The 24,412-nt window shown below is 39.0% G+C and overlaps 1 protein-coding gene across 2 annotated transcripts in view; it reads right to left on the reverse strand.

Annotated features, from left to right (window-relative positions):
- Positions 1 to 7,941: 7,941 nt before the first annotated feature.
- Positions 7,942 to 24,412, reverse strand: part of map2k2b (mitogen-activated protein kinase kinase 2b) — a 28,152-nt gene continuing 11,681 nt past the window's right edge. For both annotated transcript variants that reach the window (XM_067452883.1, XM_067452881.1), the window contains 9 exons: positions 21,544 to 21,690; positions 20,459 to 20,536; positions 17,309 to 17,360; positions 17,097 to 17,221; positions 15,971 to 16,172; positions 13,756 to 13,808; positions 13,273 to 13,334; positions 12,814 to 12,859; positions 7,942 to 8,978 (listed from right to left, as the gene is read on the reverse strand). In XM_067452883.1, coding sequence (XP_067308984.1) covers positions 8,868 to 8,978; positions 12,814 to 12,859; positions 13,273 to 13,334; positions 13,756 to 13,808; positions 15,971 to 16,172; positions 17,097 to 17,221; positions 17,309 to 17,360; positions 20,459 to 20,536; positions 21,544 to 21,690 — 876 coding nt within the window. In that variant the 3' untranslated portion in view covers positions 7,942 to 8,867. The remainder of the gene's footprint in view (positions 8,979 to 12,813; positions 12,860 to 13,272; positions 13,335 to 13,755; positions 13,809 to 15,970; positions 16,173 to 17,096; positions 17,222 to 17,308; positions 17,361 to 20,458; positions 20,537 to 21,543; positions 21,691 to 24,412) is intronic.

Here is a 24,412-nt window from a genome sequence, read left to right on the forward strand (position 1 = left end):
GGGTTAGGATTAATCAATCAGGTAGGGGGTCAACACCTGCTCACATCTGGTACGAGTGGAATCCACATCCGCGAAAGCATCTGAACAGATTGTAAAACAGGCGCTGTGTTTATATACGAGGCACATAGTTGAGGTCTAGTAAATAACTACATTCTCACCTAAAAAACTCTTAAAACTACATTCTGTGACACAACAACAGCTGTATTTAACAAACAAAAGGTGGGCTGTTCCCGGTCTGCAGTGGTCAGTATCTATCAAAAGTGCTCCAAGGAAGGAACAGTGGAGAACCGGCCACAGGGTCATGGGCGGCCAAGGCTCATTGATGACCGTGGGGAGCGAAGGCTGGCCCGTGTGGTCCGATCAAACAGACGAGCTACTGGAGCTCAAACTGCTCCAGAAGTTAATGCTGGTTCTGATAGAAAGCTGTCAGAATACACAGAGCAGCTCAGTTTGAGGCGTATGGACCAGTCAGGGTGGCCTCTGACCCCTGACCCCGCCGAAAGCACCAACAGTGGCACGTGAGCATCAGAACTGGACCACGGAGCAATGGAAGAAGGTGGCCTGGTCTGAGGAATCACGTGTTCTTCTACATCACGTGGATGGCCGTGTGTGTGTGTGTGTGTGGCTTACCTGAGGAACACATGGCCCCAGGATGCACTATGGGAAGAAGGCGAGCCGGCGGAGGCAGTGTGATGCTTTGGCCAATGTTCTGCTGGGAAACCTTGGGTCCTCCATCCATGTGGATGTTACTTTGACACGCTCCACCTACCTAAGCATTGCTGAGACCATGTTCAGCCTTTCATGGAAACGGTATTCTGGTGGCTGTGGCTCTTCCAGCAGGATAATGCTCCTGACACAAAGCACAAATGCTTCAGGAATGGTTTGAGGAGCACAACAACCAGTTTGAGGCGTCGACTCGGCCTCCAGATTCCCCAGATCTCAATCCAATCAAGCATCTGTGGGATGAGCTGAACAAACAAGTCGAGCTATGGAGGCCCACCTCGCAACTTACAGGACTTGAAGGATCTGCTGCTAACATCTTTGTGCCAGATACCACAGCACACCTTCAGGGGTCTAGTGGAGTCCATCAGAGACGGGTCAGCAAAAGGGGGACCAACACATCCATCCATCTATCTATCTATAGGGGTGAGAGTGAGAGCTTGTGGAAAGGAAGAATCCGTCTCAAATTGAAATGTCTTCCCCTTCTGTATATCCCAAACATGATTTTGAAATGTGAAAGATTTGTCCCATGTTCATATTGATTTAGGATCATATAAAATGATTGTGTTTTCTCACAGTAATAGATTTAAAAACTGGAATCGTTTCCTCGAACACAGGCAGAAGAGCCGCTCTGCGTCTAATATCATGCACTGCTTACATTAGTCCACCACGCAAGTGAAAGAATGTGAGAGATAGACGGAGAGAGAGACAGATGAGAAGCGGTCGTCAGGGGAGCGCTAAACAACATCTCTGTCTCCGTGTGCATATGTGAAGTCACGGCTTGCCAAAATGGTAATATGACATCGTTTGGGTTTTGCAACACATATGCTGCAGTTTCAGGCTTTGCCAAGACACCAAAAACCACTCGCTGAGGGTCAGATGGCGACAGGCCCTGCAAAACACACACACACACACACACACACACACACACACACACACACACACACACACACACACACACACACACACACACACACACACACACACACACACACACACACACACACACACACACACACACACAAGGCCTCACGGGAACATCATTTATCATTACTTATTAAGTAATGCATCTAAACTATAAATAATTAATACTGAAGGCCTGAACCTGATTAAACATCTGACATACAAACTCAATTCAGACCTGGTCATGATTTCACACTGCAAAAAATGCTCTTCTTATTCAGTAATTTAGTCTTGTTTCTAGTCTAAATATCTAATAAATCAAGATGCATTTACTAGATAAGTAAAATGACATAAGATGTCTAAATGAAGTGAGTTTTTGCTTAAAAAAGGAAAAATGATCCGCCAATGGGGTGAGAAAAATAATCCTGTTTCTGATTGAAATCTTGTTTCCGTCCCAATCAGAAACAAGATTATTTTTCTCACCCCATTGGCGGATCATTTTTCCTTTTTTAAGCAAAAACTCACTTCATTTTGACATCTTATGTCATTTTACTTATCTAGTAAATGCATCTTGATTTAAGAATTGTTAGATATTTAGATTAGAAACAAGACTAAATACTAAATAAGAAGAGCATTTTTTGCAGTGTAGGTTAGAATTTGAAAGCACTGTTTAATATTAAATCTCGTCATCATTAAATCTGCATACGGATGCAGTGTGTTTCTAAATGTCACCCTTTTGCTGTCGTCTTGCAGTAGTGTTTACTTCAGGTTAGTTTCGATTGTTTCCATTGGCCGTCAACCGAGGACAAAAAAATCCCGAGGTTTGAATTCACACCGTCTCTCTTCATTCTTTTTTCCGTCCTCCCATCCCCCCTTTCTTGCAGATTAGAATTCATTAGCAATCAAAGAGCCTCTGTGGAACTCCTGCTCTTAATTACCCACTCATTTGCATTTTTGCATATTAATGACTGCAGAGTTTGCCGTCTGACTGCGGCAGTGAGCGAGGGTTTAAAGTCACCCTGTCTATTTATTCCTCACATGATGAATACACACAGTCACTGTGAAACCTGACGCGCCACATCACGGGTCGCTCGTAGAATCACAGACCAGGCCAAAACCTTCACGCGTTCAGCCGGTTTTGAGGGGAAAGGCCAGTAATGCTGAATAAATCCGTAAAGAGCATGTTATGAATTTATGAGTCATGCACAGAAAAAAAAAGATGTTATTCTTCAGTGTTTGTCTTGTTTTCCAGCACAAATACGCATCTAAACATCCTTAAATCAAGATACATTATAGACTATAGGGGCATAACATTATAACAGTGAAGTGAGTAACACTGATGATCTCTTCATCACGGCTCCTGTTAGTGGGTGGGATATATTAGGCAGCAAGTGAACATTTTGTCCTCAGAGTTGATGTGTGTGAAGCAGGAGAAATGGGCAAGCGTAAGGATTTGAGCGAGTTTGGCCAGATTGTGACGGCTAGACGACTGGGTCAGAGCATCTCCAAAACTGCAGCTCTTGTGGGCTGTTCCCGGTCTGCAGTGGTCAGTATCTATCAAAAGTGCTCCAAGGAAGGACCAGTGGAGAACCGGCCACAGGGTCATGGGCGGCCAAGGCTCATTGATGACCGTGGGGAGCGAAGGCTGGCCCGTGGGGTCCGATCAAACAGACGAGCTACTGGAGCTCAAACTGCTCCAGAAGTTAATGCTGGTTCTGATAGAAAGCTGTCAGAATACACAGAGCAGCTCAGTTTGAGGCGTATGGACCAGTCAGGGTGACCCCTGACCCCGCCGAAAGCACCAACAGTGGCACGTGAGCATCAGAACTGGACCACCCATCCATGGAGGCCCCATGATAGTAAAAAATATTAGCGGGTTAGAAAAATATTGAAATTCAAAGGGACATTTTTTTTTAACCTTTAAGTATAAACTCACTTAATCTGGATATATTTGTCAGAAAGCATGATTTTTCTTCTCAAGTAAATGTAGGAATGTTTAAATATTTGTACTGGAAAACACGACAGAAATACTGAGGATGAACATTTTTTGCAATGTGTTTCAAATGCAGTAATGATGTGGAGAGGGTGTCTGATCACATTAATATATTATTAGGGGTTTAAGAGCAATTGTTACATTTTCCAAGAATCAGCATTCTCCCATAAAAGTGATCGGGCAGAGCAAGCCGTAAGCCGTAGACTTGAGACTTTGAGGACTGGTAGTGCTCACACCGGCTACAACGACACCAAAGATCGGCCCAATCGGCCTGATGGTGGCGCTACAGCCATCGAAAGCACGTAATGGCTCATTAATTCCTAAACCGTTTATTTTTTTATTTTTTGTAAAATCTACTTTTGTGAACAAGTTCTAGATTTTTTGCCTGATTGGAACCAAACCAGTGCAGACATATTCTCTGGAGAGTGAATATCAATATTTATCAAAAAAAGTTGAATGTTGATTCACAGTCGCTACTGGGAGCCAAAATGTTTGATGTGGGCGGGGCCACTTTTACCAAAATGGCTGTAACTTGTAGCATTTTACCAAAACAAAACTTGTGAACGGAACGAGATACTTGTGCCAAACTTGGTACACGTGTATGAGCTCAAGTCTGAGGTCACATGGAGAAAAAAAAGTGTGATGATTGGCCACTTGGTGGCGCTATAACAGAAAAAAACATGAAAATGTCTGTAACCTCCCAACTGCTTGTCTGATTGACTTGAAAATTGGCATGCAGTGGCTTAGTCCAAGGTGCCATGATGGTCTATGAGGACATTAGCGTATCTCTAAAAACATGGCTGCCATCAGCCAATGAAGTTTGAGCACCTATTAGACACGGTAAGTCCGCTGGGAATATTCGGCTCAGGCCCTGGAGGTCTGTAAGAAGAAATCAGCCACTTGCTGGTGCTAGCAAGTTTTATGCCTCTGTAATCGTGCGGTATTTCACACACAAGCCCCTTTCACACTTCACGTCGGACCCGCAATATTCCTGGAAAATTGCCGGGTCGCCTTCTGTGTGAAAGCAACCACGTCCCGGGATTGATTACCGAATTCGACCCGGGTCGGGGACCTAGTAACATTGCGGGATTCGATCCGGGACAAGCTCTGTGTGAACAAAAGCCGAAACTAATGCCGCAACGTGTGCGTAGTTATCGTGCGACTCCTAGAGCTTATTTTTCAATAACACAACCCTGCAGTGCCAGAAGAGCTCGTCGGTGTTTTAAACGCAGAGAGTGTTCGGATACAAAAGAAACTAAAACTAAACAAGCAGAAATGAGCGCAAACCGGACACAAGTCGAGGCCACGGAGCTCCTTACTATCCGCGCTGAAGCGGAGATCGCTCGCCGTTATACGTCACATCAGGATGTCACGTGTCAAATCGACCCAGGACCGTTACGGGTTGTGTGTGAAAGCGCACATATTACGGTATTTCGCTGGCAGTGTGAATGGACCAAATCTAGCGGCCCGGGAACAAATGCCGGGTCACATTATCCGTGTATTTGCCGGAATCGCAGTGAGAAAGGGGCTATACACACAATGTTCATTAATGTTAAAAATTACTTTTGCGAACTACACACTAAAAAATTATTAGTAAAAAACAACCCAATGTTGGGTCAAATATGGACTAACCCAGCAGTTGGGTTGTCTTAAGCAAATATTTAACCCAACCGCAAGATTAAAACAACCCAATCGCTGGGTTAAAACAACCCAACTGCTGGGTTAGTCCATATTTGACCCAACATTGGGTTTAAACAACCCAGCATTTTTTATAGTCCTAGGTTTTTTGCTCATATCTGAATAAAACCAGTGCAGTTATCTGGGTCAATACTCAGCAAAATGGTCATTTAGAAAACGGGTGTGGCTAAATATACTCAAAGCTAATAAATCCTAAACAAAAGCTCAGAACTTCACAAAAATTAGTGAGTATATGCAGCACATGACTCTAAAGAAGCACGCCAACTTTAATAGAGATCGGACCATAGGTGACGCTTTAACTGCTACAAAGCTTTAAAAAGCAGTTTGTGTTTTTAAAACGTGTAAAAATAATAATAAATGTTTTTGTGTACTGTGCTAATTAACTGAGATTTCTTCCAGCTCTTACAGGTTGTTGGCCTTGTTTGTTTCGTTGCTTCTATTACTCTCCCCTTTTTTGTAAGTCGCTTTGGATAAAAGCTTCTGCTAAATGATTAAATGTAAAAAACATATTTATGGTAATTCTTTAGATGGTAACAGGCTTGCTAAAGGAAACATAATATGTTTTTACACGTGCATAAATGCCTTTAAACGCTTGAACCCTGATAACTGCTGCTCACAGCTATATTATTATATTACATTTGTTTAGAAGTTACTGCATTATGTCCAACTAGTAACATTAGTTTACGTATCACAAATCTACTAGTGGTAGAAAACCAATCATTTTGATTGATAAAATAACGTTCTAGTGAATATAGGCTGTCTATAGTCACAGGGTTTATTGCTTACATGAAATATTAATATAATATAAAATGGTCAAATAAACCCCCAGCATTCCACATGCATGCGTGACGATGAACCCGAAAGCTCAAAGGGTTCGTACACTAGGAGGGGTCATGTAGAAGCCGGTCAATTCTGGTCTAAACAATCAACCATCATTGATGCTGGACACATGTTCAGGGTGTTTGCACAGAATTTAGCTCGAAAACATTGAAATGAAGGAATATCTTATATATTAAATATATAATAAATATATTAAATATCTTAAATAAATAAGCATGGTATTATTTGAAGATATTTGGTGCAACATCACAAAACCAGTTCAGTTGAATGTTTTTTGACTTGTACTGCCCCCTGATGGCCGTGATGAGCTGTTGCTTCCCTCATATCTGAGCATATTACTGAAAATATGGCACAATTATCACTGGTATGACATTTGGCAAACTCTTACCATTTATGAACTGGTGAACCATCAGGAAATCATTCAACACTTCCTCTGAGGGACATTAATACAAACAGTTATAAGACTTGTAGTCAGAGCTTCAGTATTAGTATTGCACTTTTTAGATAAAACAAGTGAAAAAACTTACATTGAAAGAGGGACCGGAGCGGTATCAGCGTGGAAGGAAACGCCATGCAGCTTCACAGCAAAACACCGCAGAAACTGCAACGCTAATATATTTATTTAAATTCATTTATATATAGCGATCAGGCATAACATTACCACCTTCCTAATATTGTGGTTGTCCCCCTTTTGGTGACCTGTTGAGTCAGACCCCTGAAGGTGTGGTGTGGTATCTGGCACCAAGATATTAGCAGAAGATCCTTTAAGTCCTGTAAGTTGTGAGGTGGGGCCTCCATGGATCGGACTTGTTTGTTCAGCTCATCCCACAGATGCTCGATTGGATTGAGATCTGGGGAATCTGGAGGCCGAGTCGACGCCTCAAACTGGTTGTTGTGCTCCTCAAACCATTCCTGGAGCATTTGTGCCCAAGGTTTCCCAGCAGAACATTGGCCAAAGCATCACACTGCCTCCGCCGGCTCGCCTTCTTCCCATAGTGCATCCTGGGGCCATGTGTTCCCCAGGTAAGCCACACACACACACCCGGCCATCCATGTGATTCCTCAGACCAGGCCACCTTCTTCCATTGCTCCGTGGTCCAGTTCTGATGCTCACGTGCCACTGTTGGTGCTTTCGGCGGGGTCAGGGGTCAGAGGTCACCCTGACTGGTCCATACGCCTCAAACTGAGCTGCTCTGTGTATTCTGACAGCTTTCTATCAGAACCAGCATTAACTTCTGGAGCAGTTTGAGCTCCAGTAGCTCGTCTGTTTGATCGGACCCCACGGGCCAGCCTTCGCTCCCCACGGTCATCAATGAGCCTTGGCCGCCCATGACCCTGTGGCCGGTTCTCCACTGGTCCTTCCTTGAAGCACTTTTGATAGATACTGACCACTGCAGACCGGGAACAGCCCACAAGAGCTGCAGTTTTGGAGATGCTCTGACCCAGTCGTCTAGACGTCACAATCTGGCCAAACTCGCTCAAATCCTTACGCTTGCCCATTTCTCCTGCTTCACACACATCAACTCTGAGGACAAAATGTTCACTTGCTGCCTAATATATCCCACCCACTAACAGGAGCCGTGATGAAGAGATCAGCAGTGTTACTCACTTCACCGGTCATTATGTTATGCCTGATCGGTGTATATATTTTAGTCTTATACAACGCTTGTTTTTAAAAAAATCTAAAACAGCAGAGAACTGATATTAAGTCTGAACTACTGTACACTTTTTATTTTTCTAATCTAAAAAGACAACGGACAAATAAAATGAAAAGCAGAAAACGTTCATCCCCTCTACAATCGCTTTATTGAGAGCCTTAAAGCAACAACTGTCTGTAGTTGAAGTTTGTGGCAAACGCAAGAACGAGCATACAGAAATAATTATAACGGTGATTTCCTGGCATATATAAATCCATTACACATGATCAAGAGGGATGTGACGAATCTGACGGAAACATTCTTAGGTCATAATTCATAAATCAAGCGAAAAACACATGAAATTATGTTTTGCTTAAAAATGAAGCTTATTCTTAGGAACATTTATATTTTTATTGCAGTGTCATTTTCATAATAATTAAGTATTTAATTAAGTACTAGTAGACTCCCTGAAACGCCTCCATTGTAGTCTTGAGTTTCCGACCCGTCACAATATTCCTCATTATAATAATTCATATGCATAATGAAGGGGGCGGGGCCTGTCTGAGTTAGTTAGTGTTTTAAAACTAGCGGTTATGGTGAGGGGCGGGACATTTCCCTGCTTGACCAATCACAACGCACTGCTCCAGCCGACCAATCAGAGAAGGAGGAAGGAAGGAGGGCTTTATAGAGACAGGAACTAAAGAGAGTTACTGACAGACTGGGAAGAGAGGAGCCGCAACAATGGAGAATATGAGGGAATACTTTGAAAACAGGCATAATAATAGGTCCTTTAAAGGCAGTGTAACAAACACTACCATAATATACAGAATTTAATAATGTATCATTGTTTTTTTCTCAGTAATGGGAAGCTTGTGGGCAAACGTCACACACATGCAAAAAAGTCATAAAAACAGGCTTCATTTTCTTTCAGCAAAACGTCTTGTATGTTTGTTTTGACCGTGTCATGTTTCATTAGATCCTCCATGTGTGTAAAATAAGCAGCTCTGCACGTGTTCCATCAGATACGCTGTAAACGTTGGTGTTGTGTAGGGGAATTGTGTGTGTGTGTGTGCGTGTCATTCAGCTGTTTGTGTGGGTGTGCTGGGCTGGTTGAGCCCAGTAGTTTTACACAACCATCCAGCGAAGTCCACCTCCTCCACCTCCGAGCGCTTAATAAACGTGTGATTCTGTGAAAGAGATCAAGTGTGTTGCAGTTTATATCGCAGTTTGGTGAATAAAACAATATATGATTCTGCCAGTAAAGTCACAGTGAATAATGTCCGGCGACAGGTGCTTTTATCCACGTATGGCCCTATGATATCCTTTACATTTTTAATGATTTAATACAACATTTTGTAATCTAAATTAAGTCTAATTAATTGAAATCATGAAACGTATCCAATTTAACATTTTATTAAAAGTTTAACAAAGATGACATGTTAAGGGCCCTGAGAAATGCGTTTTATTTTTTCCTCAAATTAGATTTTATTTTAACCAAATTCAAAGTTTTCCATCTTCCATTTTTAATGGATTAATTAAGTTGTAATAATCAAAAAGCATGTCTAATTAATTTAATTCATAAAAACAATCAAATGGAATAATTATTATAGTATTATTGCGGTCAAATCGATTAATTGCATCCAAAATAAAAGTTTGTGTTTACATAATGTGTGTGTATTGTGTATACTTTTTTATTATGTATATAAACACACACACACACACACACACGCACACACGCACACACACACACACACACACACACACACACACACACACACACACACGAAAAATGTGTTATTTATAAAATATTTATGTTTATTTTTATATATACACAGTATATACATTCTTAAATATAGTGTATGTAAATATATGTGTATGTACTGTTATGTATATAAATACACACTTATGTATATTTAAGAAATATTTGCATGTATATATTAGGGATATTTAGGATTAATTGATGATCGATAAATTGTCGGTAATACATTTAATCGATGAAACTTATCAATCATCAATTAAGCAAGGTCATGCGTGTGTGTGAAGCTCAACCGCGAAACACTAAAGCAGACACAACGAAGCGAGCGCGCCGGAGCTCTGTGTGGGACCATTTTACAGCTGGAGTCACACCTCCATAATGTATAAGTGTGTGTGTGTGTGTGTGTGTGTGTATGTGTGTTCATTCGCAGCCTTCTGTTTTGTGCAAATGTATGTTGTAATGTTGTGTTTATTTTATTTCTCTCAAATAGGATGCATTTGGTTAAGAATTAACACGGTAGTAATGCGTGCAGGTGATCATCTTCTGCTATGCAGAACTAATAATGACTGTCATATTTCATAACATTATAATGAGAACACTATTGTATTCGTAATAAAACTGTGTGAATGATTTGGGTTTAGTTGTGTTTCATGGCGTTGCTCCAGAAAGAGCGCGAGCACAACAAGAGTCACCCAATGTGAATATTAATATCACGCAACTTTATTCCATAAGTTCACTTGTGCATTCGCATCATTTTGGGCAGATATAATTTGTAATATTTTGTTTATTTTATATATATATCTGATTAATCTCATATAGGAAGTTAAATCACGCGCTAGCAAAGATCTTCAGTGTGCCAGTGTTCATTCAGCTCAAACAGCAACGCACAACTAATAATAACTTTGATTGGGACTGTCATATTACATAAGATTAATGAGAACACTATTTTAATAAATCGTTTTGAATTAATTGGGTTTAGGCGGCGTTTCAGCGTGTTGTTCCAGGAAGAGTGTGTCCACACATTCGAAATAACAGATCTGAGGCGGCGTTGGTGACATGTTGTTATATTTGATTATTAAATAAGTCCTTTAATTAAAGGATCAACCCCATCGACTCATTTTGCAATCCTATAGCCCTTCATTTAGATTAATACCCGCTCTCATTCATTTGGTGAGGAACATGGCGTTATGAGCAGCGTTTGCACACCGTCATGCTATAAGGCACTGCTGTAGATGCAAATCGCAGTATTAGGGTATCGATTAATTGATTAATTGATTGTTAATTTAAACGACGATCGATCATGGAAATTTAGGTAAATTGACATCCCTAGTATATACTATATATATATATATATAATATAAATAACAAATCTTTCTTAAATATATATGTGTGTTTGTTTGTATTTATATATACATAACAGTACATTAAGAAATATTTGCATGTCTATCTATATATATACAGAGGTGTAGTGGTAAAAAAAGAGGTGGGTAAACTATAAATTCTGGGTGACTGCATCGTGGTCCCGGTAAGGTGGGCCACTGCCTACCGGTGTATGCAGCCCGATCTCACGGCAATGCGTACTAATACGAGGTGGCTAATATGAGCACATATGAGAGAACACACTAGAACATATTCACATTAAACAAGCTGGAATCAAAGAATTTGACTGTTGTCTTAAAAAATTACTTAAGCCGACTAATCGATTATCTAAATAGTTGTCGATTTCAGTTTTTGCCAATTGCTAATGAGGCAGGTGCAGATTAACGACAGAAGGATGAATTTGGTGCCACATATTTTAATTTAAAGTAAACTCAGTTTCTGTAATCAACAGAAGAAAGACAATATAAGTTGGACTGTAGTTTGCACAAGTGTAGCCTAATGGCTGCCGACATTAACAGACGATTTTGCTAAACTATAAAAACAATAAAACCAAAAATGTTCTATTTGAACACAAAATACACTCCATCATTACAGCTTTTTTACAGGGTTTCGACATGCTCTCCTCATTAAACCAGCTGCCTGTGATTAATTAATATCACAACAATGTCCAGAGTGCCTCTTTGTCCACTTGAAAAGTGATTGAAAAGTGTCACAAGCTCATTAAATGTACTACAAATGGATAATTGTCATTTTGAACATTTCTGGATATCCATTTTTGAATCTTGGTTGCGTGTCGTTCATGAATGATTCGTTCATTTTGAACGAATCTTTAATATGACTCAGGACTACTGAGTTGTCTCAGAGAGTGATTTGTTCATTTTGAACGAATCTTTAATATGACTCGGGACTACCGAGTTGTCTCAGAGACTGATTTGTTCATTTTGAACGAATCTTTAATATGACTCAGGACTACCGAGTTGTCTCAGAGACTGATTTGTTCATTTTGAACGAATCTTTAATATGACTCGGGACTACCGAGTTGTCAGAGAGTGATTTGTTCACTTTGTTTTGACTGCACGTGCGCATTACGCAACATAGCCTATGGGTTCTGATTGTTCTGATTCTGAATCGACAGGTAAGATCCGAGTATTTTGTTCTTCCTGTCAGTCCCATAGAGACGGGAAGAGAAACGATTGGTTAATTTTGCTGAACGAGACTCAAAGATCCGAGTCAGTAAAATGATCTATTTAGAGGTGGATAAACGCACTTTGGAGGTGGGTAAACGCTATTTCTGAATTTTGGGAGGTGCGTAAATGGTGTTTACGTGCGTTTAGCCTCCACTACATCCCTGTATATATATATATATATATATATATATATATATATAAACATAAATATTTTATATATAAATATTTTTTTTAAATATATACATGTGTATTTATATATTTACATAATAACATTGTGTTTACATAAAATATATGACGTAAATAAAAAATTTCATTTTGGATGTGATTAATCGTTTGACAGCGCTAATTTTTATTTATTTCTTTTTAAAATTTCCCTTTATATGAGCTTTTATTTTGACAGGTTGAAGATCTTTGAGTTTCTGTGCTTTTATGATATGCCGTAACAGTCAGTCTATATCATGACTTGATTTAAGTGCACTGACCTGCATTGTATTTAATCATCAAAAAATTAAATCATGTTTTCTGTTTTTATTCCATGATCACATCCATGTTTGTAAATCCCAGGGCCCTAACTATGGTGGATATTATGGTTACAATAGTTATAATAATAATCAACACTGTGTGATCAGGTGCATTTATTATAAAACTAATTCTGATTTCATATAATTTTGCATTTAAGCATAAGAAACATGTTCTCACCACCAGCATCTTCAGGTCCGCTCTGTCTGCAGGGTTTTTAATGAGACTAGAAAGAAAAGAATATCAGCTGCAATGATCACTTCAGCACTGACGTCAGCACCTTTTGTTTTAGTGAAATGTGGGGACATTCTATAGGCGTAATGGTTTTTATACTGTAGAAACTGTATTTTCTATTCCCTTACACTGTCCCTGCCCTTAAACCTACCCATCACACACACACACACACACTGCCCCTAAACCTACCCATCTCAGGAAACATTCTGCATTTTTTCTTTCTCAAAAAAAACATCCTGTCTGATTTATAAGCCTTTTGAAAAGTGGGGACATGGGTAATGTCCTCATATTTCACCCTCTCCTTGTAATACCCGTGTTATACCCATGGTATTATACATGTGTTTATACACATTTGTCTGATATTTCACAAAAACATGCCCACACACACACACACACACAACTCACCATTTGGTCACAAAGTCCTGGAAATCAGGTGTGAAGACGCCGTGAGGCAGTTTAGGTGGCGGCTGATGGATAACACACAGAAAACCTCAGTATTTATACACTCATAAATCATTAATAACAGCATCAGTATCATATTTAATTGAAAAGCGCTATATAAAAGCGCTATTTGTCTATCTAAATAAACAAATAATTATTATTATTATATTTAAGTATTTGAGTTGCACTTTGAGATTCTTCGGAATGAAAAGTGCATTATAAATAAAATCTATTATTATTATTATTATTATTATTTAGTGTCTTGAAGAGTCAGGAATCGTTATATATATATATATATATATATCTGCCCGTTTACTCTGCACATTCATGCATTAAAAACCATTTTGAGTCCTGGACTGTGAATCTTCTGTGAGTTCAGACACATTAAACATGGCCTTCAGTGTTTTGTATTGGATTATACCCAGCCTGTGATTGAAAGACTCTCACCTCATTGACGATATAATCCAGCAGCTCAAATATAGCCATGACGGGCCCATGACCTGAAAGAGAACAGGCACATCCATTCACTGGCTATAGGGTCAGGAGCTTATAATGTCTTCATAAACAGCCCATACAACAGCTGTCTGTTACACAACATTACATATTATTTACCTAAACCTAAGAAACCTAAAAGCATACATTTTTAGTATTGCTTTTAACTAGTATTCTATGTATTACATTATTATTATTATATGTTAACTTGTTTTTTTTAAATGTGATGTAATTGATGTTTATGTTTTTTATGAGCTGCATTTCATGTATGAAAGGTGCAATTATTATTATTATTATTAACAATAATATACTGACACCTGCTGGCATGGTGCAATATTATACTGCACTCTATGCAATATTATACAAGTACTATTCATTTATTTCGATTCATAATACTGGTCAAAAGTTGGAATAATTACGATTTTTTATATTTATTGAATATACTCACCAACGCTGCATTTATTGGACCAAAATCTAGTAAAATTTTTGAAATATTACATTTTAAAGTGGCTGTTTTCTATGTGAATATATATATAGTAAAGTGTAATTTAATTCCTGTGATCATTATTTATTAAATAATTAATTAAATCAATACTTTAATGTCACTTTAATGAATAAAATACATTTATAATGTTACATATGACTCTATCTCAAATAAATGCTGTTCTTTTGAATTTTCTTTTCATCAAAGAATATGTTTTCCACAAAAATATGAAGCAGTTTTTAATATTAAAAAAATTAAGTGTTATTACCAAATGAGTACCAAAAATAACTGGTACCATATTAGAATGATTGCTAAAGGTTTGTGTGATGCTGAAAACTGGAGAAAATTCAGCTTTGCATCACAAATATAAATTATATTTTACTATATATTAAAATAGAAGACACCTAGTATAAATTGTAATATTTCACAATTTTTTCTAGCCTGGTTAAAACTAGACCATTCTCAGTAGTAACTGAATTATGGTCTGGCAAAGCTTCATAGACAAATCATTTCCAAAGGGCCGTCACCACCGGACGTCGCTCAGATGCCTTTGGGTAGGGATAGACCTAAACCAATCCGAGCGATGAAGGAGATGACGATTGCAGAGCGGAGAAAGATCTGAGACTCTGACAGCAAATCTCGGTTTGTGATTTCGAGGAAGATGTTGCAATGGCTTCTGATGACTTTTGCCGTTGTCGTAAAAGAAATATGATAATAGCTGATAATAGTGTCCACCGCCACTCCATCAACATTTTTGCCAAATTTGGAAACCCTAAAAGCATCTCAGAGCGACTGAAACATCTCGGATTGACGGTCGACCAGAAAACATTGAGCTCTGATCGCATTCGCCCTGAAGGCGTTTGTGTTGAGATTAGAAAGCGATCTGCAATATATTGAAAATAAAATAATATTGAGGAGTCTTTTGGAAAATTGTGTCTCACAAACTTTAATTCAGTCATTTTAGATGTGTTGAGCTTTTTTAGACTTGAGCATAGATATGCTAGTTATGTATTTACAATTTTTACATGATTAGCAGATCTAGTGTGAGGAAATAAGCGCAGTTAGGCCAGATCCAGAGGTGTGTGTTTGTGTGTGTGTGTGTGTGTGTGTGTGTGTATGATCACACTCCTCATCCTCCTCATCACAGTAGCCGGTGTAATCCACATCTGGAGCCGAGTGTTGTTCTTTGCTCCGGTTTTAACGAAAAGGAAAAGTTTAAATCGCTTAAAACAGACGCGATAGCTGATTAAATGAGTGATGTTCCACGGCGGCATCCATCTTAAAAAATGTACAAAATCTGCTTCACCGTCACTGCGCTGTCGTCTTCGTGTAAAGCCCCAACGTTTCTGATTGGTGCCGTGATTTCGACGGATTAGAAATGGGCTTGGATGGGCTCTTTGCCAGACTACTTGCAGAGCAAATCTAAATTTGCCGGAAGTTGTCTGGGTTTTCCAAGGCTACAATTTTACTGTATTTTAATAAAATAAAAGCAGCCTTGGTGAGCAGAAGAGACTACTTTAAAACATTAAAAAAATCATAATTACTTCAAACTTTTGACCAGTAGTGTAAAACTCAAAGAGCCGAATCTTCCATTTGGTGATGCCAGTAGCGCAGAAAATACACACTACACTTTTAATAACATCCAAAAAAGACTGTGCTGCCATCTATAAACAAATAATTTCTCACCGCTCACGGGTCTGCCCGGGGGTCTGGGTCGAGGCGAGGTACTGTGTGTCTCATCCATCATCGCCCTGCCGAACATGCCCTCCAGCTCCTTGGCATCCGGTGGAGGAATGGGATAGCGGCCAATGGCCAACTCCACCAGAGAGAGACCCATACTCCACACATCTGACTGCACCGAGTAATGAGTGCCCTGCAACCGCTCTGGCTGAACACACACACACACACACACACACACACACACACACACACACACACACACACACACACACACACACACACACACACACACACACACACACACACACACACACACACACACACACAAACACACAATGACAATAGCAGTTAAAGGTCAACTCCGATGAAAAATTTACCTACTTAACAGATGGTTAGCGAGTAGATCGTTCTCTGGGATGCGCTTTCATGAAAATCGAATGTAAAGAGTTTTATCTCTAAAAACAGATTAGCTTATAACGCGAGTGTATGGGGCATGGAATAAGTGAAATTAAATCGCTAGTTAATACCACTAACAAGGCTCAAAATAGCCTCACACTAACACGGCAGCATAATGAGGGTCCCTGCATGCAAACCGAAGCGTTGAGAACTTTGTAAGAGTACAAACAGTTTAAGAAGAAGATACTTTATAAAGACAGTACATTACACGTTCACGGACAGGCGCCATCTTGGAAAGCAGTCTCGACAAAGCACTGAACGCATCTATCTGTGCTGGTTCGGTTCCGATCGGGAGAAAACCCTAGGATTAGTTCGTAAAAGTCGGTTTTTCGAAAAATCCAAAATACCCCAACATTTAGTCAATAAAACACTTGAGCATGCGATGAACGGTTAAGGAGTTATGAAATATTACGTGCTTTTGGTCGCTGTAGCGCCACCATCAGGCGGATTGGGATGAGCTTTGGTGTCGTTGTAGACAGTGTGAGTACTACTACCCATTAAAGTCTCAAGTCTCTAAGACTTACGGTTTGGTCTGCCCGATCATTTTTAGGAGACAATGCTGATCCTTAGATATTCTAACAATTACAGTAGACTACGCTCTTGAATCTCCTAATGACAAGAACCCCTAATGATATATAATCCTGGCTAAAAATACCAACACAAACTGAAAACGTACCGACATGTACGAGCGTGTTCCTACAAAAGAGTTGGCCATGGAGTCGATGAGCTGCCCGCTCACGCCGAAGTCACACAGTTTGATCTCCCCGCGAGAATTTACCAGAATATTTGAAGGTTTGACATCTGTGAAAAACAGGGGCATATGTCTTATTAATGCACTCTTTTGCAGATACAGATATTTAGAAAGATTCAATACTTTATTTTCTTTACCTCTGTGAATAATCTGGTGCTTTTCTCGAAGGTAAGCGAGACCTCTTAAAACCTGTTTGAAGGGAAAAGTCAGATTTAAAAATGAATTTAGTTCCAAACCCAAGGCTTGACATTAACGCTTGTCCACTTGTCCAAACTCAGTTAACACACTGCTGTAATCATAGTTTTTATATTTATAACATATGATACAGTTAAGCAACATTACACAACCAAGAGTGCTATCTTCCTGAATACCATCACGATTCAAAACGTGACTGATTTCATAATATGACAGTTCAATAAACAAGTAGTTTAAGACAATATTGACTGTTTTTGTTCAGTTTCAGCAGCGAAAATAGATCCAAAGAAAGATCACAGCGCATCTCACAGCAACACAGCCGTGCTTCATTACTGAATGATTCAATGTTTTGAACGAATCGTTTGAGTCAAAGATTCAATGACTCATTCATAAACTGCCTCATTCATGATGAATGAATCAGTCGTTTGAACGAATCATTTGACTAAATGACTCACTCATTAAGACGGTCACCTGTCGTCGGTTTAATTTCATGTTTAATAGTGTGTGTGTGTGTGTGTCCACACACACAATTTCTTATTTGTTTTAAATATTCAGTCTCATATCCTTATGTAATGTATTTGTAATTTTTCATAAGATCAGCGGAAAAAAAATGCACTTTATAAATCCCTGCCAGCATGCCAGGCATATAATGCATGTGAATGGGTCACAACTCGTATGAGAGCAAAACAAACTAATAAACATGCTTAGACAACATGCACAAAAACCCTGCTGCTCCTCACGACACAATGATTTGTTAAGACACGAACCGACCGGTTTCTGTGAGAAAAACAACAGTATTTATGTTATTTTTTACCTCATATCCCGACGAGTCTCATCAAGTTTTCCCATCGTCAGTAACTTCCGTTAGGTGAGGTCAAAACCGACATGATCATAGATATATACCATGTAGATTCCTCATTCGATCGACCTGCGCAGGCACAAATGAGGTTCTATATACAGTGTTGCCACAGTTACTTTGAAAAAGTAATCTGATTACTGATTACTGATTACTCCTTTAAAAAGTAACTTAGTTACTTTACAGATTACTTGATTTTAAAAGTAACTAAGTTAGATTACAAGTTACTTTATTAGTTACATTCAGGAGTTGCCGACAACACCCCTGCCGCCTCAAAATAGAAATGACAACCGTTTTTGGCAACACACTTTATTGCATTTATGGCAGAGCCTGACGGCCCCGACTTTTTTACGCCCCTTTTTTAGGCTTCTCCTTCGTTTTATATTTATTTTAATAATTAAAATGAACAATGAGATGTGCTGGTGGAAACAACATGAGACCATGATAGCTTGCGCCACTGTCGAGAAATGGCTCGCGCAGGGTTAAAGAGTCCGTTTCTTCAGTGCAGCTGCTAGAGTTATGGCCTTTTTACAACCGGTTCCTTCATTCGTTTTCTCTGAGCAGGTATCTATCTGATTGCGAAATAACCAGGAGTAACGTTAGGCCTAAATGCCTTCCGAGAGTCTTTCGAGACGTATTTAATTCTGATCACTCAAACAAACCGATTCAGAAGGTGCATGAAAGCATTTCAAACTAAACCGGACAAATGTAAATATATCTGGTTGTTTAAACCACATGTGTAAATTTTACTCCTGGCAAATAATTAAGAAATAAATGTGTGAGAGCGTGTTATGGTGTAGTCAGATAGATATGACGGTGCTACTGCTACATCGCTGCAAATGAGTAAAGCAAGCCAACGCAAATGGCCGTTAATGAAACTTTAAAATAAGTCACACAAAACACAATCATCTTCAATATAAATTAATGAGACTAATGATCTTACCAGTGCTTAGGTCGCTCTCTCTCATATTGCGATCTTTGAATTTGAAATGGGCTGCTGAATAAAATGCTAGAATCTTTTGCTTTGATGTAAACTCCGTTAAATGAGCATAGGCTATACCGCGGGAATTGAAGATCGGATTTATATTAATTTTGCTGAAGTCTAAGGTAGGCTATAAGACAACCTGCATGTCCTTTTTTTTTTTTTTAGATTGTGTAGCCCGTTTCGTTGTTTTGAGCGCCGTTGCGAGCAATAGGCTAATCTACCAGCCTGCCTCAGCTCGTCAGAAATGCCTTTGTGGTGGTATAATAACTAGCCTACTTTGTTTTTAATGTCAAAGTGGTTATATTTCGTTTCATTTCTTTATTGAGTTCATTTAGAAAAATGTTTAGAGCAATTTTTGTTTGTTAAATTAAAGTTTTAATTTTTTTATGTGACGACCCAGTGAGTTAACCGCATGAGTCTCTCAAACCAACTCTTGAATTGTCTTGCCTATATAAACTTTAATTTAACAAACAAAAAATTGCTCTGAACATTGTTCTAAATAAGGATAAAAAAGAAACGAAACGAAAAATAACTACTTTGACATTAAAAACAAAACTGAACTATTTTAATGGCTGCAACAATGTAAAAAGTAAAATAAATAAATAAAAAACACGGGCTCCAGCCGGACTCGGGCTGAGAATTTTGATAAGCTGTCGGTTTTTACAAAGGAAAATGACTAAAATAGTAACTCACAGTGACTTGGATAAGTAACTTTAATCTGATTACTGGTTTGGAAATAGTAACGCGTTAGATTACTCGTTACTGGAAAAAAGTAGTCAGATTAGAGTAACGCGTTACTATGTAACGCGTTACTGGCATCACTGTCTATATATATATATATATCTATGATCGTGTCGGTTTTGACCTCACCTAACGGAAGTTACTGCCGATGGGAAAACTTGATGAGACTCGTCGGGATATGAGGTAAAAAATAACATAAATTCTGTTGTGTTTCTCACAGAAACCGATCGGTTCGTGTCTTAACAAATCAATGTGTCGTGAGGAGCAGCAGGGTTTTTGTGCATGTTGTCTAAGCATGTTTGTTGGTTTGTTTTGCTCTCATAGAGTTGTGACCCATTCACATGCATTATATGACTAGCAGACTGCAACGGTTGCAACTAGCATTATAAGTTCAAAATCTTGTGTTCTACTGAAGAAACAAAGACACCTACCTACATGTTGGAGGCACTGGGGGTAAGCAGATAAACATCACATTTTCATTTTTGGGTGAACTATCCCTTTTACACTTACAGCTATGCTGACTTTTCCCAAGATCTCCTCTGGAATTCTGCGAGCATCTTTCAGGACCTGATCCAAAGATCCTCCGTCCTGTGGACGAGCAGAGACACGCAAAACAGTTACCAAACACACGCCGGTCAGCGAGGGAACCGCAAAATAAAAGCGCAATTAACAGATCACTTAAAAAATGAAAACTTCAGATGGTCAATGGCAATCATTACGATCACAATCAACATGATCAGGTTCTGTTAGTTTGTTACTTCATGCCTTTAACTCTTTCTCCGCCAAAATACGTAATTTTCCGTTATTTGTGAGAAAACGCTTCCAGGTCAAAAAGTGAAATTTCAGTGTTTTCACTGTCAGAAGCTAGGGGGCGCTATTACGCATTTTCTGCATGAGTACAGACCCTGTGTCTCAATCAGCTCCCTAGTTCACTAATCAGGGCACTGATCAGGACATACGTCAAAGGGCTGACTCCCTGATCAGTGCCCTGACTAGTGAACTAGGGAGCTGATTGAGACGCACCCAGAATCTCCTGATCAAAACACACACGAGGAAGAGGCAGTAAAACAAGCCATTGTATGCAAGCAGATCCATATGCAAAATAACGTGATCATCAATATTAAACATCATATAAATCAAATCTATCTAATGTTCCTGAATGAGATGTGGACCCAGGATGAGCTACAGGACTGCGAATCATGTTGATGGACTCAATCTCCTCCATCTATTTTTGAGCCTCGCTCTGAATCTGGTCTTTCACAAAAACATGATTTTTCTCAGCTTTTTGTTCAAAATGTTGCTTTTGTTATAAAACTTACCCATATCCAAGTGTTGATAAAGCTAGAATCAGCTTTCTTTTGCTATATGCATGCTCAGAGAGTCATAAAACTAAATATTTTATGGGCTATTATATTTTTGTGAAAATGGTCAAAGCGGTGGCTGTCAACTTTTTTTATTTTTAAACGCTGGCGGGGAAAGAGTTAAGACATTTTTTTTCAAGATTTGTTTATGTTAGTTAATAAAAACTCAACTGTTCATTGTTAGCTGAGGTCCATTGAATAACAGTATAAGACAATATAAGCCTCTGAGCGCACCATGTTCTCCATACAGATGCTAATCTCGCCGTCGCTGTAAAACGCTCCGTAGAAACCCACGATGTAGGGAGAGTTGCACTCATGCAGGACCTGCAGCTCCCTGATGATCTGATGCCTGATGGCCGGCTTGATCTCCAGATGAATCAACTGCAGGAAGATCGACAGACACATTGTTAACGTGATCGTGCATTTTCTTCAAGTCTATGAACAGCATGAAGACATGTCAGAATAGAGCTGGGACAATAAATCTTTTATGACGGATAGATGCGCTTTTATGACAGATAGATGGACTTTTATGACAGATAGATGGACTTTTATGACGGATGGATGCACTTTTATGACGGATGGATGCACTTTTATGACGGATAGATGCACTTTTATGACGGATGGATGCACTTTTATGACGGATAGATGGACTTTTATGACGGATGGATGCACTTTTATGACGGATAGATGCACTTTTATGACGGATGGATGCACTTTTATGACGGATGGATGCACTTTTATGACGGATAGATGCACTTTTATGACGGATAGATGCACTTTTATGACGGATGGATGCACTTTTATGACGGATAGATGCACTTTTATGACGGATAGATGCACTTTTATGACGGATGGATGCACTTTTATGACGGAAGGATGCACTTTTATGACGGATAGATGCACTTTTATGACGGATAGATGCACTTTTATGACGGATAGATGCACTTTTATGACGGATGGATGCACTTTTATGACAGATAGATGCACTTTTATGACGGATGGATGCACTTTTATGACGGATAGATGCACTTTTATGACGGATAGATGCACTTTTATGACGGATGGATGCACTTTTATGACGGATAGATGCACTTTTATGACGGATGGATGCACTTTTATGACGGATAGATGCACTTTTATGACGGATGGATGCACTTTTATGACGGATAGATGCACTTTTATGACGGATAGATGCACTTTTATGACGAATAGATGCGCTTTTATGACGGATGGATGCACTTTTATGACGGATGGATGCACTTTTATGACGGATAGATGCACTTTTATGACGGATGGATGCACTTTTATGACGGATAGATGCACTTTTATGACAGATAGATGCGCTTTTATGACGGATAGATGCGCTTTTATGAAAGATAGATGCACTTTTATGACAGATAGATGGACTTTTATGACAGATAGATGCGCTTTTATGACAGATAGATGCGCTTTTATGACAGATAGATGCGCTTTTATGACAGATAGATGCGCTTTTATGACGGATAGATGCGCTTTTATGACAGATAGATGCGCTTTTATGACAGATAGATGCGCTTTTATGACAGATAGATGCGCTTTTATGACGGATAGATGCGCTTTTATGACAGATAGATGCGCTTTTATGACAGATAGATGCGCTTTTATGACAGATAGATGGACTTTTATGACGGATAGATGCGCTTTTATGACAGATAGATGCGCTTTTATGACAGATAGATGCGCTTTTATGATGGATAGATGCGCTTTTATGACAGATAGATGGTCTTTTATGACGGATAGATGCGCTTTTATGACAGATAGATGCGCTTTTATGATGATAGATGCACTTTTATGACAGATAGATGCACTTTTATGACGGATGGATGCACTTTTATGACGGATAGATGCACTTTTATGACGGATGGATGCACTTTTATGACGGATAGATGCGCTTTTATGACAGATAGATGCGCTTTTATGACAGATGGATGCGCTTTTATGACGGATAGATGCACTTTTATGACGGATGGATGCACTTTTATGACGGATAGATGGACTTTTATGACGGATAGATGCGCTTTTATGACGGATAGATGCGCTTTTATGACGGATAGATGCACTTTTATGACAGATGGATGCACTTTTATGACGGATGGATGCACTTTTATGACGGATAGATGCACTTTTATGACAGATGGATGCACTTTTATGACAGATGGATGCACTTTTATGACAGATAGATGCACTTTTATGACGGATAAATGCGCTTTTATGACAGATAGATGCACTTTTATGACGGATAGATGCGCTTTTATGATGGATAGATGCACTTTTATGACAGATGGATGCACTTTTATGACAGATAGATGCACTTTTATGACGGATAGATGCGCTTTTATGATGGATAGATGCACTTTTATGATAGATGGATGCACTTTTAAGATGGATAGATGCACTTTTATGACAGATGGATGCACTTTTATGACAGATAGATGCACTTTTATGACAGATAGATGCGCTTTTATGACAGATGGATGCACTTTTATGACAGATAGATGTACTTTTATGATAGATGGATGCACTTTTATGATGGATAGATGCACTTTTATGATGGATTGATGCACTTTTATGACGGATGGATGCACTTTTATGATGGATAGATGTACTTTTATGATAGATGGATGCACTTTTATGATGGATAGATGCACTTTTATGATGGATTGATGCACTTTTATGACGGATGGATGCACTTTTATGATAGATGGATGCACTTTTATGATGGATTGATGCACTTTTATGACGGATGGATGCACTTTTATGATGGATAGATGCGCTTTTATGTGAATGAAGACATGTCAGAATAGAGCTGGGAAAAATAAATCGATGCATCGTGACTCGATTCTGAGCTTAGTTTAGGCTAGTTTTTAACCGTACACTCGAATGCTCATGAAAACGAGCGCTCGTTTGGGATTAAATTCCCGCTAAATTCACTGCGGTCACGGATCAAAAAATAAGCATGATTTCAAAATTTAAAAACGTGAAAATATTATACAAAATTAAAACAATATTATAAGCGTAGTCAATATTATAACAAAATTATTATAAGCGTGGAAAGTGCATTTAA

Source organism: Pseudorasbora parva, chromosome 9 (genome assembly GCF_024679245.1).
Source record: "Pseudorasbora parva isolate DD20220531a chromosome 9, ASM2467924v1, whole genome shotgun sequence".
Taxonomy (NCBI): domain Eukaryota; kingdom Metazoa; phylum Chordata; class Actinopteri; order Cypriniformes; family Gobionidae; genus Pseudorasbora; species Pseudorasbora parva.